Source organism: Podarcis liolepis (genome assembly GCF_965112155.1).
Source record: "Podarcis liolepis genome assembly, chromosome: 3".
Classification (NCBI taxonomy): domain Eukaryota; kingdom Metazoa; phylum Chordata; class Lepidosauria; order Squamata; family Lacertidae; genus Podarcis; species Podarcis liolepis.
Window position 1 is genome coordinate 54,439,297 of NC_139557.1, and position 17,264 is coordinate 54,456,560.

The following is a 17,264-nucleotide window of genomic DNA, read 5'->3' on the forward strand; positions in this document are numbered from 1 at the left end:
ACAATTAGGAATTCAAAAACGGACCAAAAAGGCAGGGGAGCCCTTATTAGGCTTCCGGCTACAGGGGAGGCGGGACCTTGCCCAGTCAAGGATGTTAGGAGGTACCTGGCTGTCCGAAATCCAGGGGACGGTCCCCTGTTGAGGCATGAGAACGGTTTGCCTTTGTCCAGACGTCAGTTCACAATGGTGATGCGAAAGGCCATTAAGGCTTGTGGTGGCTCCGCACATGATTTCGCCCCCCATTCTTTTAGGATAGGAGCTGCCACGACAGCAGCACACTGGGGACTGTCAGCCAATAGAATAAAGAACTTAGGCCGCTGGAAATCTGACGCCTTTAGAGGTTATGTCCGTTAACTTCTCTTATGTTTGTTTATCTACCTCAGGTTTAGCAGCTGTCCGCATCTGGTTGGTGGGGCACAGCATCGTGCATTGGGCTGGCGTTGAGGCTCGGCAGCTTGGATTGGGACCAGGTCTTGGTCTGCCTACACACGTGCAAGTTTCTTGGCTGACCAGAAGGGGAATGTTATGGCCGGAGTTCCTGCCGCTGATGAGGAGGCAGTTGAGTGTTGAACGGCCGCCCACAGCCATTGTGATTCAGCTGGGTGAGAACGACATGGTGTCCATGGACTGTTTATCCTTGCGTGCTGCAATTTTGAGCGACCTGGAGGTGCTGCGAGCAATGGTGCCGACAGCAAAGATATTCTGGTCAAAGTTTTTGCAACGACGGGTTTGGAGAGGCAGTCTTTGCCCGGCTGCCACAGAAAGAGCCAGGAAGCGGATTAATTCCGCTGTTTCAAAAAAGATTTTTGAGCTAGGAGGTGATGTGATTGCACATCCGGAGATTTGTTTTCAAGATGCATCTCTCTTTAGGGATGATGGGGTGCACCTTTCGACCTTAGGGAACAAGGCGTGGCTGGGTGCGGTGGTAGCTAAGTTAAAGACTTGGCTGGGGTTGTGAGTGGTTTGGCGGGGAGCTCAGGGCTCCATGGCGGTTAGGCATTGGTTAAAATTGGTGGAAGGAGGGGTAAGTGCCTACCCCTCCAAATGGTGGTGCGGAATGGGAATTCCGTAAAGGAATCCAGGGGCTTACCATCCTTTGTCCTTGTCCCCGGAGTCGGACCTGGGCCGGGTAAGCCCCACAGGAACATGAGGGTGAGAAGTGAGGGACTGTTACCCAGCTTCATATTTTCTCACCCAATACTTGTTTCCCAAGCTGGCTTCCGCTGGAATCCGGAAGTCAGCACTGTCCCTGGGCATGGACAGATAGTCATAACCAATGCCTAAGCAACCACTCACATATTTTGTATTAAATAAAGTTGTGGCCAAAATTATGCCAAAAACCTTAAACAAAAATTATGCGTGAAGTGTGACTTTTTTGGTGAGGGTGGCTTTGTGGGACTCAACACGCAAATCGTGTTCTCCTTTTAAAATGAGAGCACGTGTTGCGGTTGGGAAAATATAAGCCACCCTGTCGTTGCTGGGCAGATATGGGAATCCAAGCCAGTAAGGGGTTAATTTGAGTTGCTGGGGAATTTTGGATGTTGCAAAGATTTGGAGGAGGGGGCCGAGGTTATAAATGTAGGATGCCTAGCACTAGAGCGTCCTCTCGGCTTCTGCAACGGATCACCCGCCCACCCTCCCTTTAATGAAGGGGGGGTTTCTGCTGGTTCGCTTGACCTTGCTATGCCTGTCTAGGGGTCGTCCGCCTTGGTGCGGGGGCCTGGTAGGAATTTACCATTTGGCGGATTGGCTGGTGCCATTTGGGTTTCGCCTACTGCGTAGCAAATTGTCACAACTTGTAAGGTTGGCGGTTAGGCATTGGTTAAAATTGGTGGAAGGAGGGGTAAGTGCCTACCCCTCCAAATGGTGGTGCGGAATGGGAATTCCGTAAAGGAATCCAGGGGCTTACCATCCTTTGTCCTTGTCCCCGGAGTCGGACCTGGGCCGGGTAAGCCCCACAGGAACATGAGGGTGAGAAGTGAGGGACTGTTACCCAGCTTCATATTTTCTCACCCAATACTTGTTTCCCAAGCTGGCTTCCGCTGGAATCCGGAAGTCAGCACTGTCCCTGGGCATGGACAGATAGTCATAACCAATGCCTAAGCAACCACTCACATATTTTGTATTAAATAAAGTTGTGGCCAAAATTATGCCAAAAACCTTAAACAAAAATTATGCGTGAAGTGTGACTTTTTTGGTGAGGGTGGCTTTGTGGGACTCAACACGCAATGTCGCTTTGCCTGGTCCACCCCACAAACCTCTATTGCTGTGCTGAAAATTTCCTGGACCATTCTTCATCAACTAATGTTGCTTTCCCACTTCCCACCTGCTTTCATGGTTTGGCTCTTCGGCAAGTCATTTGGCCTCTTACACTCCCTTTTCAGAAACTGGTATTTGATTGTGCAATTTTCTCTCTCCACAGCATCTATTTTAAATGAACTAAGAAGTTTGGTACTGTTCAAAATACGCTTATGTCCTTAAAACTAATACTGCTAATACTGTGGCTATCTGAGGAAGTCAAGATCCTCTACACCAATCTGAAGAGTCTCTGAGCCAATCAGGGTAGCAGGATGACAGGCAAGAAGAGGGTAGAAGATGCCAATTGGGATCCAAAGGTTCACATTTAGGAGCAGGAGGGTCACAAAGTCCAGGGGGCAGGTTCGTGAGTAGCACTGTCAGTAGCAGGGATTGCAAGCAAGCAAGCAAGCAACTGCAAGGACTCTATTCCTCATGCTTATGAATAATTTGAAATGCTTGGTATTCTGTCTTGGAGCTGCAAACCGTGATGTTATTGGATAGCAGTTTTAGTCTGTTGGCTCTTCAAACAGGTACCTCTGGGGAGATGGATAGCCTTAGGTGGTTGACTAGATAGGGATAAGATGTGAAATTGAAGCAGAAGAAAAAGTGGTTCTGCCAATTTGCCAAATAAATCACAGGAACCGGAAAGAAGCAGTAAGACCTGAGTTGTGCACCTCACAGCCGTTGACAGCTCCCTAGCAATATCTATTAGCAAAAAACCCTCTGGCTTCATTTTATCAAATGGTTTGTTGCATCATCCAACATAGCCTGAGCTGCTGTGATGTCATGGGATGATCATGGAACAGTCTTATTATGCAAATATAACAGTAGACAATCCTTTTACAGGAATCGCTTAAATATCACTTGTTAGAAATATACAGGATAGCTCTTCTTTTTTTTAAAAAAGCTCTAGAAAAACCAGTCACATAAGAATGACGTGTTCTTTTCTCCTGTCTATTTGTTGGGTTTAACATTTGAAATGTATGGGGGTTCTAGACAGAACTGACACCCTATAGTGCAAAAGTCGAAGTGAAAAGAAAACCATCTCATTCAGATTTATCAAGTGGCTCTTACTGTTTTCTCTCTTTGTTTCCTTCTTTAAGCATAACATAAGAATTGTTGTGAATAAAAAGGGTGCAAGTTTATAAATTATACACAGCTATAGAGCTTATTACTGATCTGTGCTCATCCTCTTGAGAATCACTGCAGGAAATGCTTTGAGCAAATTCCAAATTTTGAAATGGGTTCTCCATTTCTGTATCTCATTCAGCTTTTGATATTGGGCATACATTATTTATCATAGCTCACCACTCTTTCGTCAGCTTGAGCTGTCCTCTGGCACCATGTCGGCAGAATGATGTTCATTTTGCATTTGCAATTACCAAACTTAAAAGAAAGTCAGTTAATCCTGCCTCTGTTAAGCTCTCTCATTTAACAGATTGTTAAGGGCTGAGATGTGAACAGAATACCACTGTGACCCAGAATTCTAATTATTCTTTTAATCTTGCCATTTCAGTGGAATATGTAAGTATATGTTTATATAAGAAATACTGCCTTTTCTTCTAAAGAAGGGGATAAAAGGTTTTTGCTCCCCCCAACACCACATCATAAAATTGTCATTAGAGCCCCAGTGAATTATACGCTGTTCTACCAATTCCAGAGTAGTTTCAGCTATCAAACAGTTTAAGACAATCTCCTTGAAAGTAATTCCAATGCAGTTCTATTAGGAGTGACCCAGCAGTATGTGCATGGCCCTGCTTCTCAATTACCTTACCTTGAGAAGTGTGAAAGAACCACCTAGTCAGTTCTCTCCCAATAAATAAAATATATGCCTAAGAAAATCCTGTTTTTTTCTGGTTGACTTCCTCTCCTGTTAGTCCCATGCCACGCTTGTCTCATCCTTCTGCCCTTTGCTCTGCCTGGTCACTGACACTGAAGTAAGTGCTGGCTACCAAAAGGCCTCTGGAGATCAAAAAAGCCTTTTATTTTGCACATGAAGATGCTGGCATTTGTTTCAAGAGAGATCCAACCCAGTTCGCAGCTGACAACTGAAGTGATTTGTTTACTCCTCGACAAATGTCAGATGTGAGACATTAGTTCCTCTTCTTGTCTCTGGCACATCCCAATCTAAAGTCATTAACAAGATCAGAAACAGATGGTTTGGGGTGGGAAATGTTGAAAGTGACCATGAATAGCATGATCTGTGGGTTGACCCTGGACCAATTAGCTCAAAACATACATTGGGATCCAACGAAGCTAAACGAAGGAAGCTGCCTTATAGCAAGTCAGAGTAGGAGCAGGGATGTAGCTCAGTGCTAGAACATCTGCTTTGCATGCAAAAGCTCTGAGGTTCAATCCCCATCACTTCTAGGTAGGACTGCAAAAGACCTCTGTCTGAAATCCTAGAAAGTTGCTGTCAATCACTGTAGACAGCTCTGCGCTATATAGATCACTGCTCTCACTATATTTAAGGCGGCTTCTAAAGTTCCTGCTATTTGTTCATATAATCAGGTATTATCTGCTCTAATTGACAGTGGCTGTTTAGGCTCTAAGGCAGAGGTCTTTTACATCCCCTGCTGCTATGTTTGTTAATCACCTCGAGACTAATGTGAAAAGCAATTAGCAACAACAACAACAACTTGTGGCCATCTTAACTGAAAATGTCAAGAATTGAACCTCTCACCTTCTCTTTTCAATGCATTCTGCTCTACCAATTACCTAGGGTCCCTCCCACATTCATGCCGATCTGTGGTGCAGCATGTTATGCATAGTTGTTCAATTCACAGTACCCATGTTCTTCTGACCTCAACTCTCTCCTTTTCATGCTTCCCTCAACATTATTACATTGGCTAGCGAGAATGCACACAGCCTGACACACAAGTCCAACTTGGTGGAAGTGGTTCAAAGTTCATACACTGGAGCTCACACTGGCACAACACACATTTAATTATCATTATCATATAAGCAGGTAGAACAAGGGCTACAAACTTCAAAAGTGAAAACCATATTCTCCAGTGTCAGGGCCAGATTCACACCTTTTGAAGCCCTAAGTACTTAAAAGATTTTGGTGCCCCCATATATAACTAATAGAACCAATAATAAACTGTAAATAGAATTTTATTTTTTGAAGTAAAACAAAACCTACAGTAAGATGGAAAATAATGTTTATATTTGTATACTTCATTTGACAAATTTTATCCAACAGTTTTTAATTGCAAAGTCTTTGATCAGATCCTCAAACCTAATCTTACATAACACATCTCTTTCTAAATTTAGTGGAGATAAGGTATCCAGGACAGCCTGCCTTGTTGCATACTTGTTCTGTGGGGTTTTTTTATATACTTCAACTGCGAAAATTAATGCTCAGCTGAACAATTTGTGACCTTTAATGTTAAAAACCCGGCGACGGAACATTTCTGAGGTACCCCCTTTCCTTTGATGCCCTGAGCACATGCTTATTTTGCTTAATGGTTAATCCAGCACTGCCCATTGCCTTAATTTTACATTAATGGAGAGCATTGACTGAAGTATATTGATTTCAGTGGGCTTACTCTGTGTATGACTAGCACTGGATATCACTCACTGTACATATACCAGCAGTAGTTCCTCTTTTAGCAATCCTTGCCATCACATCAAATCTCCAAATGTGTAAACTCAGCAAAGTTTAAGTAGTAGTGGAAATTCTGTGCTAACAGCTCCCAAGAAGAAATTACACAGAATAATATAGGTGCATGCCTAGACAATCTGGGTCTAATCCCTCTTGATCACAATCTGTTATCTATAATCAGATAATAAAAACTTGAGAAATAGCACAGCCTGCTAATTACAGTTCGTAGCATTTCATTTTGTTGCTTTAAATGAATTTAAAGAAATACTAAATTATTGTAAACAAATGATATTTCATGGTTAAGCTACCTTTAATTGAGTTACACAATTTATTGGGGGCAGGGGAATCTTGAGTTCATTGTTTAAGTCAGGAGATGCATATTTTCAGCCTTGTTGCATTACTGACTGGAGCTGTCCTTTTTAGCAGAGTGCCAATTAAGATCTAGTTAAAATGTGTACTTTAAAACCTGTACCATGTTTAACTAATAATGGGACCAATTAATTCATTAATGCTTTCAGCACAAACCAAGAAGGATCTGAATGCAGGCATTCTGAATTAGTGAGCTTTTACCATTATGAGAACGCCAGTGACTAAAATGTTTTGCCCAGCAGCATTTTATATATAAACTTAATTGTTAAATCGCTTGCACTTTTGTGCATCTCTTAGTTTTAACGTTGCAGTAAAGCACTTACAAAAAGGTTGGCCACAGTGAAATTGCCATTGTTCCTTTTCTATGTACAGGGTTGGATGTAAAAATTACATAAGGAGAACAGCTGTTAAGCTTAGCCTTTGAACAAACAGATGATAATGCAATTGAGCCAGCTTTCAGCAAAGAGAGGTCACTCCACACTCATGCTTTAGACCAAAATATGGATATAAGTAGACTTATTCAGTATTTGAATTCTGGTGTGCACATGATATGCTACTTTAATATGTGTTCCTATAGGTTTCCTAGATGCTTGTTGCTTTCGTGCTGCCTGTGTCAGTGTGAAGTTAAAGGAATTTGAGATAACTCGATGACTTCCTCCTGCATATTGCTCTTCTGTGTATAGGTTGCATATCAGCCTGGGCAGCCCCAAATCATTCAACTCCAATTTCCTTCCTCTCCTTGGGGATAAGACTGCTGTCTCACTGCCAAGAAGAATTGACCACAACTGCCTCTCCCTGCCAGCTACTGCAACTGATTGCACTGAATCCTCAGCTGGGACTAGGAATGCACTGAACTGAGCCCAACCGGAATAGCTGTTTTCAGTGTATGATGACAGATCTGATTGAAATTCGCAGTGAGAGTGTAATTCATTCTCTCTCTCTCTCTCTCTCTCTCTCTCTCTCTCTCTCTCTCTCCATACCCCACCGCCCAAACTACCTTACAGAATAGCACAGTCAAAGTCAACATAACTTACACTTCCAATGTACTTAGTACTCTAGGTCATTTTTAAACTGTTGGGTCCTATCATAGGGGCTTGTCTTTTCTACAAACTGTGCCTGCTTGGTTATGGCTAAGCAAAGATATGGCAAGAGGACCCCAGAATGGGTTTGATCCATAGAACCATGTGTGGAGGCCTGCTGGCAGGACAGGAATTTCCTGCCACCCTCCTGCTGCAGCCTGTTGCCTTCTCATAGGATTCTCGGGAATGATTTGGGATGTAATGCTGGGGACTACAGTTAGAAGGGTTCAGTGAAAATTAAGGACATCGTTGTGCAAGCAGATCTTTGGAACTACCATTCACAACTAATGTTGTTTCCAGACTACCTGGAAATATTCATCTTTACTCTGAGTAAAGATTGAGTATCCATCTTTACTCTGTTTTCAGGGAGATTAGACGATGCTGGCAATTTAATGAGCATCCATTTTGTTTACAGGGATGCTAGACTACGTTGCATCAAAGCAAGTGGCACTGGACTCAGGAATCTTTTGGGAAAGGAGGTTTGTTGCACAAGGCCTTCCAATCAACTATAACTGTGCAAGCTGAATTTGCCAGTATGTGATCAAATCCCACTTGAAAATAGTGACAGTTTGGAAGCTTATTGGTCTATTGTGTGCCTTCCCTACACAGTTTCCTGTGCCCTACATTTGAAACTCACAAATTTAGCCATTAAAAATAAGCATTATCCACTAAAAAAAGCGAGTTTTCTTTTACTTTAATGCCACAAGTAGTCAAGCTTCATGCAAGACACTAGCCCCCATGCAGATAAAGTAGTTACCAGTAAGTCCCACTAGAATCCATGGTTTTAAACGAGTTTTAGCAAATGGTTCCATTGATTTCAGTGGGATTTGGGGCAACAACCCTATTTGTCCTTACCTAAGAGTAACTCACTTGAACTAAAGGAAGACTCCTGAAAAGACATGCAAAGAACTTCCCTGTTAAATGCAATTCATCTTGAATTGGGACCATCAGCTAGCATCAGTGCTAAAATCAGTGACAGATATAATGCATGCTGTTTGCATGCAACTGAACATCTACATTTGGAAACTCTGCATCTACATATGGAAGTACCTTTCCTGTTGATATTTAGATATGAGTGACATAATTTTACAGGCATGGCTTATTAGTTTGCTTTGTAATCACATAAAATTCTGACAATGATTATCCCAATTGACTCAAAACATCCTTTGCATAGCAGAGTAAATAAATATAGTAGGAAGGCTTTTTCTTCTCAAACGATTGCTCCAAGTCCCTAATGAGCATGCTAAGTTATTTCACAAGCTCTTCACTATTCTAAAATCTTTAATGATCCCATCATTATAATTTCTCGTTTCCCTTGCAGTAAAGGACATGGATAAATACAAGTCTCTCCAATGCTATAGCTGAAAACAACTTTAAGGAAAGCTGCCAACAATTTCTGTATTATATAAAATGCTTCATGTTTATTGTGAGTCAGGGTGGCATGGTGAGCAGAATGCTGAGTTGGGATACAAATGACCCTGGATTGAAACCTTTCTTAGCTTTAATGCCACTGGGTGATCTTGAATAAATCACAGCCTCTCAGTCTGTCTTAGCTCACAGTGATGTTCGAGAATAAATAGAAAAGCAATTGTAAAAACACACTCTGTACAGTGAAAAGTCTTATTCCAATTGAGAAATAATTACAATTGTATTTGGGGGCCAGAGCGGTCACCGCCTGGTCACGCAATTGTATTTATCCTCTTAACAACTCTACCAGAACCTGCTTAGTTTTGCAAATGTAGGGTATGGTATGGTTTCAAATTGGATGCAGGACTGGGTGTTGAGATTCCTACATTGCAGGGATTTGGACTGGATGACACTTGAGGTCCCTTTCAGCTCTAAAATTGTATTATTCTAACTCTTCAGAACACTGAAGGCCCTACTGCACATTACTATCAGCATGATACAGAAAAGTTTCGCCCTAAAGCTGTAAGTTGCAAAAGGAAAACTAACTCCCATTGGTGAGTTGCTGCTGTTTTATTGTCAGTATTTGTTGAATGGGGGATAATCCCCATCCCTGAACCCCTAGGTCATGGCAGGGAAGAAAGGTTAAACTTTGTCTCACATCATTCTGCTCCAGATCAGACCAGGAAGGGCTTGCTTGGTTTGGATTTTTTGAAATCCCCAATATCACTTCATGTGACATAGTTTATTTCACATATTTTATGTCACATGAAGTTGTACAAGAATGGTGGGTAGACCCTCAATGAATGTGAAATGGTTGTGGGAAATCAGTCTGCTGCCTCCATTCTCAAAGTGTATGTTTATTCAAAAGTCTTAACAGAGTTAGGAGTGAACATGGTGAGATCCTTGTTCCTTCCCTCTAAGTATTCACTGAACATGTCTGCACTGGCAGAAGGTCCCTTAGTGAACTTAACAGAAGATTGTTCCAGCTTTCTCATGTCAAAAGCAAATACTTAATTCATTTCCTCATGATTCCTTGCCCATGAAGCTTTTCTTTCCAGCAGAAATATTTTCAATATACTATTTTGGAAATGTTTTCAGCTCTTTTGCAAAACCCTTTTTATGGGTAAATGCAAGAGAGCCTGATGAAAGAACGAGCAACACACTAAAAGCAAATTGGACTGTTAATTAGCGAACTAGAATAGACCTCGCTATTGGTTGGCCAGCACTTGGAAGGAATTCTCTTGAAAACAAAGGGGGCTGGTTCTCACAAAGAGCCTTCCTGTTTTATAGATCTTGACAGTGCCTAATGGCTTTTAGGATTGGCTTCCATTTAATTCAAAACTCTGGGTGATAACCGAAGAGAATGACATATGCTTTTCCTAAAGAGGGGAATTATTAGTCTTCGTGTGCTTAATTACAAAAACGTTTGCTATCATATACCCCCAACTACTTCAATCTCCCAGGGATTGGTGGTGTGTAACAATGAGGCAAGGTTACTCTAGCGTCCAATTAAGCTTTTCTTGGAGGATTAATAAGTCATGTCTCATCAGTCCCGTAACACCCAGAAGTGTTAATCTTCACCTCATCATTGTAATCTTAAAACAAAATTCTGCAGATCAAGAGTTGCTGAGTGTTAGAGTTAATTGCCCCATTAGAGCGATGCAGTCTTCAACCTCATGTCCAATAATAGACCATGTTATCCCCCAGGCTACATAGCACATATCAACAGAAGAAGAGGCAAGTCAGTGTTGTAACTATTTATACCAATTCTATCTGTACCATTTCTCAGTGCTATTTGATCGTCTTATTTCTCCTTTTGTTATAGTGCCACGACCAAAGTACTCTTTCCCACCTTGCTGATTTCAAAGAAGGCAGAGTGGCAGGGATAAATCAGTGGCAGGCTTTGGGCTCACAGATTTTAATGGCTCCCTGTGTGACACTAAAATTTGGCGCCCCCTGCTTCTCGTGCTCCATTCTAGATCATGGCCCCTGTGCCCTCTGTAGTACTGGTGCCCCGTGCAGCCCAACTGGTTGTGCTATCCTAAACCCACCTCTGGATAGGTTGGTACATCTGAGATGTGCACCTTTTTAAACCATTGACTGGTAAGAATTTTAGAATTCATTTTTCTTGTTGGAGCCACATTCTCCCTGATGCAAGAACTTTTCCGAGTAGAAAGAGTACATCAAACCAGCAATATCAAATATTATTTAAGGAAAAAGCAATCTGACCTTTTTTTACTGTACAGTGTAGATACTTTAATTCAGGCAACAATACATTTTCAATGTATTCTTGAATAGAAGAGCGAAAGTAAGTATTATCAACATCTCCAAGTCTTTACTTGGAAATTGCACAGGCCGTTATTGAGGGCTATGGGGAAATGTTGTTGGAAGAAGGATAAGCTCTTGTACATGCTTGGCACATGTTGCACAACCATGTGCTAATGCAACTGATTTCAGAAACTATACATATAGAAGTGCATTGTTAGCTGTCTGTTACTCATCTAAAAAGAGTTCACATTGAATTTTTGTTGTTATTTATCAACGTGATTCAGGCCATAATCCTATATCCATCTATATCTGGTAGTAAACACCACCGAATTTCACAGGACTTACTTCTGAGTAGATGTTAAAGAACTGTATCATGAGTTCCTATGGGGAACTCAGGATTTGTTCACATATTCCACATCTCCCCAAGAGACTTCTCACTGATGTAGCTTAAATGGCAAAACCTCCTAAGCTTTAGCAGTAGCACTGTGTGGTGTCTCTTCACACCATTCTCTAGATATTCTTCAGGTGTTATTAAGATCAACTATCCAACAAGTATCAGGTATTTAGTACTGTAGTCCACATTTTTCTTGTGCCTGAAAGCTTCATAAAGTTCTCTGGTAGCTTTTAGGTGCTAATTCTCACCATAAAACAAAATTGTACTTTTCACATGTATTTATAGGGTGTCTCCAGATTTTTCAATAGCCCTTTATCCCCTTCAGAATTTTATTATCCCCTTTCCTTTTCACCAAACTCTTTTCTCACAGTACGAGCTGTTGATGCTAAACACTGTGTCCACTTTACTTCAGTAAAAAGAGGAAATTTGATGCTTGGACATGTGTAGCCTTGTGGAAAAGGGTCTTATTTCACTCACTGACAAGCATAGTAGTATGTCTGGCAGTATTTCCCAGGGGACAACCTAGCTTAAAAAAAAATCAATATTGACTCTTGACACATTTTCATTTACATCAGCGCATGACTTTCAGTCTGGGCACAAATCAATACCCAGCTTTTAACACTGCTCAACTAGTTTGTTCTATGTAAAAGAAGGCTGATTTTACTTGAGTGGCTTGTTTTTTTCCATGGGGATACAGGCAGGTTATCCACCATTAACACATACTGATTCTTAGGAAGGAAGTTTGGCTTTGCCATTTGTTCTGTGAATGTTCAGAAGAACTCAAACTGTTGCATTAATCACATGGCATTTACTTGGCCAAAGCCACTTAAAATCAATTGACTTTGTACTTAGGGAAGGTTCTCACCACTGCTAAACATATGGGCAGCACCGTAAAACAACTTAGAAATGTTGACTCTGTGTCTGCAGTTAGCTGGTTGTATGCAGGTCCTACTCTGTGAAGTTCAAAGCTTTTTCTGTATGCTGTAACAATTTAGATTTAGAATTTAATTTAGAAATTAATATTTTCAGTAGCATATGAAAAGGTTCATTGTGTGTTCTGCAGGATTTTCAAGGGCTTACCACCGTAGTTTTGTGAATTGGCCCTTAGGAAAAGGTGCTTAAAGCAGTCATTGCAGTGCCTATAGTGCAATTCTATACATGTATTTATTTAAAAGCATTTATAATCTGCTTAATATTTAAAAATCTGTAAGCAGCATATAGTACAACAAATATTATCATTAAAACAAAAATACAACCTAAAACCGATAAAGCTTCAGCATAGAAGCATCTTAAAGCTTCACCATAGAAGCATCTAAAAGCATAGAAAAACAAATGAAACAGGAATCCTGTGAATTCAAACACATAAAGCAGGCTCCAAACAGGGTCAAGGAGAGCCTGGGCAAAGAGAAAAGGCATCTGAAGCAACTGTTTCTCTTTATGTATGGCGGAGGAAAGGGCTGTTTGCAGTGTTTTTGTCAGTGGTAGGCTCCAAAATGAAGTGTTCTAGGATACGTCAGGCAGCCTACAATTTGCTGGATCCAAAGTCTCTCCATTCCTCTGAGAGGCCTCAGGAATGGGCCATAAACAATACCAGCCTGAAGCACACTTAGCTAATTCCTCCCACTGAAACGAATGGTTTCAAAAACTGCTGAAACAAAAAAGACATCCAACACTATCTGTCTCTCTATCTACCCTGCAAACTAAGATTATTCACTATTCCACGCTCCCTGCTTTTCGGATTGCTCTGCTCAGTTATTTTTGTAATTGCAGCTAGTGTCCGAAAGATCATTAGTTTTAGATTCTGAACCTTCACTTGAGCTTCATGGACTTCAGAAAATTGATTGTTTACATGAAAAGGAAAAAAAACACCCGTTCAACAATTGCACTTGTTAATTGTTCATTTCACTTGATTGCAGAAGATGGAATAATCTGAGTCAAGCGAGAAACAACAGGAGCTAGAGTTGGTTTCAAAGTTTACACTACAGAGCTTATACAACATCCTTGAAAGACTCTGAGATTGCACTCTTGGACCTATTACCTAAAGTCCGAAAGATTTGAAAGTACTTTTCCACCATCAAGACTTAAGTGTTGTTTGTTTAATAACTAAACACAGAAGCAATACTATGATCACTATACTTTTGCATATTGTGTCTAAGGAATTTGTAGCAATGTGAATTTAATGCAACAATACTAGTTTTAAAAATTCTTTAAAAATATTTCATCCATCATTCTGAGACAAAAAAAGATATTCATTTTTCAAATATTTCCCGCACTGCCCTAAATCTGTCTGTTAACCTAATCTGTTAACAAGGCTACATTACGCCTTCTGAATAAACATGCATTAGATTGTGAGGTTTGTGGCATACATTATATAGAAATTAAAGGAAATACATTCTGGTCTTTGCCGTTGGCTAGGCTCAGGGCAGGTTGCATTCCATCCCTCTCTCCCACAAATAATACAGCAACGAGAAGACTAGTTCATCTCCAGCCATCAGCCATAGGAGGAGGAGATTCAGAGAAAGGACTCTAACTACTAGCTGCCCCAGGAGTGAAGAAGGAGGGGGAAGGAAACATTGGTTTCTGCCTCCATTCAGAGCAACAAGAGCACCATGTAGATTTCTGAATAGCTTCACTATGTCGTAACCTACCTTGAAAATGATTTGTTGAAAGGCAGAGCATAAATATTTTCAATCTATCGATCAATAATACAGATCACAGTAGTAGATTAGCTGGATATCCATCAATTGAAATGCCATTTATATCTACCCCACATCTGTTAATCAGTTGCAAGTGTCAAGGAGTTCAACGTTTGCCTTTTCCTACAGTGAAAAATCCAAGTGAGAAGCCAAGCGCCAGGTCATTCTCCAGCTTATAATGGGTTTGATCATAATATGTAAAACTACTTTGGATTGTGTAGCTTAAAGGCTGCAAACAATGTAAGTGTCTCTGAAGTTCCAGATAAAGCACTAACATTATTCAAAGGCAAAACAAATGTCAAGCTATAATAGTAATGCTAACTGAAATGTTTAACACATTTGCATAATATAAATTGTACAGTGAAAAGCACTTAAAGAGACTACATATTTCACAACTGAGTACTTTTGTAATAAAATTAGTATTGAATGTAAAAAGTCAGTAAATGTAAAGGTAGTAGATAGCAGATCATTTGTTTTGATCACAACAGATTCGATAAAAGTCTTCCCAGGCAATGCATCTCTTGGATGTGGAGGTACGCATGGAGATTTTCGCTCTGAAAACTGAACATGGTTAGTCTGAAAAGAGTGGAGGAGGATTCACGTGTTAAATGTGATGGTGCAAAGCTACTCTCCTCAAATTAAAGTGTGGGACAGGTTTAAAGCAGTGAAACATCACATAGTATAATAGTAATGGGCAATTCAGCTAATGAGTCCAGCTAGTGAAAGCTCATGGAAGGATTTCCACTAGTGCAATGGGGCTTGCCCTCTCTGCATTCCCTCAAATTGGCTCAGGAAGATTGCAAGAACCCCCAGAATGGGTGGGGGAGGGGGATTCATTCCAGCTAGGAAGCTGAAATGCTTTTGCTGATGAAATGATTAATGATTGTCGCCTAAGGGGTGGTATTCAACTAGGTTTTGCACAGAGTAGACACACTGAAGTTAATGGGCCAAGGTTGGTCATGTTCATTGACTTCTATGGGTCTATTCTGAGTAAAATTTAGATTAATACCACCCAGGGGTTTTACTGTGTGTGGTGAGAATTCAGACCATAGCTTGTAGGCAAAGAGAGAATGCACAACAAGCTGTCCACAGAATTGGTGTGGCAAATGCTACAACCTGGGAAACAGTCAGTGTGAATGCACTTACTGGCTCCGTGTGGAATTAGGGCACCCAGACTTTCCACATATGTTGGTCTGCATGCAATAGGGATGTTCATACAGCAATTGCTCTCAATACTTAATAGTGAATCTTTTGCAAGTGCTAAAGCTTTGGGCAGCGCTGGCCCACTTAAATGCCGAGGGAGTGGACCAGTGAAGACTGCTGATGCACAGTCCACTCCCTGTCCGCCCTCCAGCCGTCACAGATTGGCCAGAATTCAAAATGGGGTCTGGCGGGTACCCAGGATGCTCTGCAACAGCCAGGGGAAAGGACCAATGCCCACAAGCTTCAGCATTGGGTCACAACCTCCGCCCTCCCAGGTACTGGGTAAGTGACCAATGAAATGAATGAATCTTATTTCTGAGTAAACACGTACAGGATTTCACTGTAAATCTACCAGCCAAACTTCCTTTGCAGTCACAATGCCTGATCTTGCTGATCATATGAATAAATTGCCTATGAAGGTTGCATGTCCCAAATGTTTAAACACTATCTCATCACCAGGGCCAGCCCTGCCATTAGCCTGACTGAGGCAGTTGCCTTAAACAGCAGGCTAGAGAGAGCTGGGAAAGGTGGCAGATCTGCAAAGGAAAAAGAGGGGCATTCTTGTGCACCTTTGCTGTTGCTCCTTCAGCTGTGGATGCAGCACCATAAAGATCTCACTGTTACCCAACTGAGCAGGGCTCCAGCCTGGCAGCTCCCCAGGCCACTCCCAGTCACCAGCTACCCCCCCTCCTGCTACCCTTGGCCACTGGCTGGACTGTGCCAGACCGTAGCATTGTCCTCACCAAGAGCCAGGTGAGAGGTTTGCCTGCTGCTGCTGCTCCTGTTTATTGCTGGTGGAGCTGCAGAGAAGGCAGGAGGCAAAGGATAGGAGTGACTTTTCCCTGTGTTTTACACACACACACACACACACACACACACACACACACTCCACAATTCCTGGGGGTGGCATTTTCTGATTCACCTCCGGCAGTAAAATATTTTGGGGCAACCCTGCTTATCACACTATTGCTTGGTGCTTTATGAAAAGAATGGCACACTCTGTGTGACACTTTGGGGGAAATGTCAGCACACAGCTTGCAAGAAACAATCTCACACAGCAATAATGGAGTTGGAATATATATAAACATGAACTGGAATTGTGGATTCTTCTTTGTTGATCTGCTAGACCAGTGGGCTTCAAAGAGGAGCTCTTGTCAAGATCCAGAAAAAGAAAAGCTTTTGACAAATTCAGATCATTGCATAGTCAAGATACTGATCTAGTAAGTTCTATGAAACCTTTAAAAAACTCAGTCAGAGGACTTATTTAGCACAAGTTTTAAACGAAGCGTCACAGCTTCACAGTATATTCTTTTACATGAATATTATTTGATGTATGAAAAGAATCGAGAGACTTGTGCTAACTTCAGGCTAATTGGTCCAAGAAAAGCTATCAGCCCACTTGTTCCATGCTTCTTACTCTGCGAAGCCAACACTGCTGCATATTCTTTAGTTCAGATACAGAAAGAGCCTCACATTAAGCCAGACTGGATTAGCTATTAACCATCAAGTTTCCATGTCTTGGTAGGACAGGCCTTGCCTGTCTAGCATCATTTTTTACTCTCCTGCATCATGAAGAACTGCTTATATTTTTAAGGAAGAAATATCTATACAAAAGGACTCCGGGAAAGAGTGTGGATTAATGCCTAGGAAATTGCTAAATGATACATGCTTCCCTAAGGATTTGTTCCAATTGGAAATCCATACAGTTGTTAATGTTGCCAGAAGTCGTTGCAGTTTCTCTTTAAGTTGCTGCACCATTCAGACTAAACTGGCTGTAGCTAATATGCAAGAAAAGAAAAGAAAGAGTTGCGGTTATGAGCCTGGCACTTGATCAAGGATATATTCATGTTCTACATTATATGGGAGTGCCTGATAACCTCATCTGTCTCCTGAGAAATCTCTATGTGGGACAAGAAGCTGCAGTTAGAACTGGATATGGAACA

The 17,264-nt window shown here is 41.4% G+C and overlaps 2 protein-coding genes across 13 annotated transcripts in view; one reads left to right on the forward strand and one right to left on the reverse strand.

The window, feature by feature from the left end:
• Positions 1-17,264, forward strand: part of LOC310704457 (uncharacterized protein) — a 146,307-nt gene that overhangs the window by 39,591 nt on the left and 89,452 nt on the right. Inside the window, exon 5 of one of the 5 annotated variants that reach the window (XM_083497948.1) lies at positions 6,958-8,662. The exons of the other annotated variants lie outside the window; for them this stretch is intronic. Within the exon in view, the coding sequence (XP_083354074.1) occupies positions 6,958-7,132 (175 nt within the window). The 3' untranslated portion in view covers positions 7,133-8,662. Of the gene's footprint in view, positions 1-6,957; positions 8,663-17,264 lie in introns of those variants that run through there. 5 annotated transcript variants of the gene reach the window in all.
• Positions 1-17,264, reverse strand: part of HS3ST5 (heparan sulfate-glucosamine 3-sulfotransferase 5) — a 147,970-nt gene that overhangs the window by 15,905 nt on the left and 114,801 nt on the right. The gene's annotated exons all lie outside the window — the stretch shown is intronic.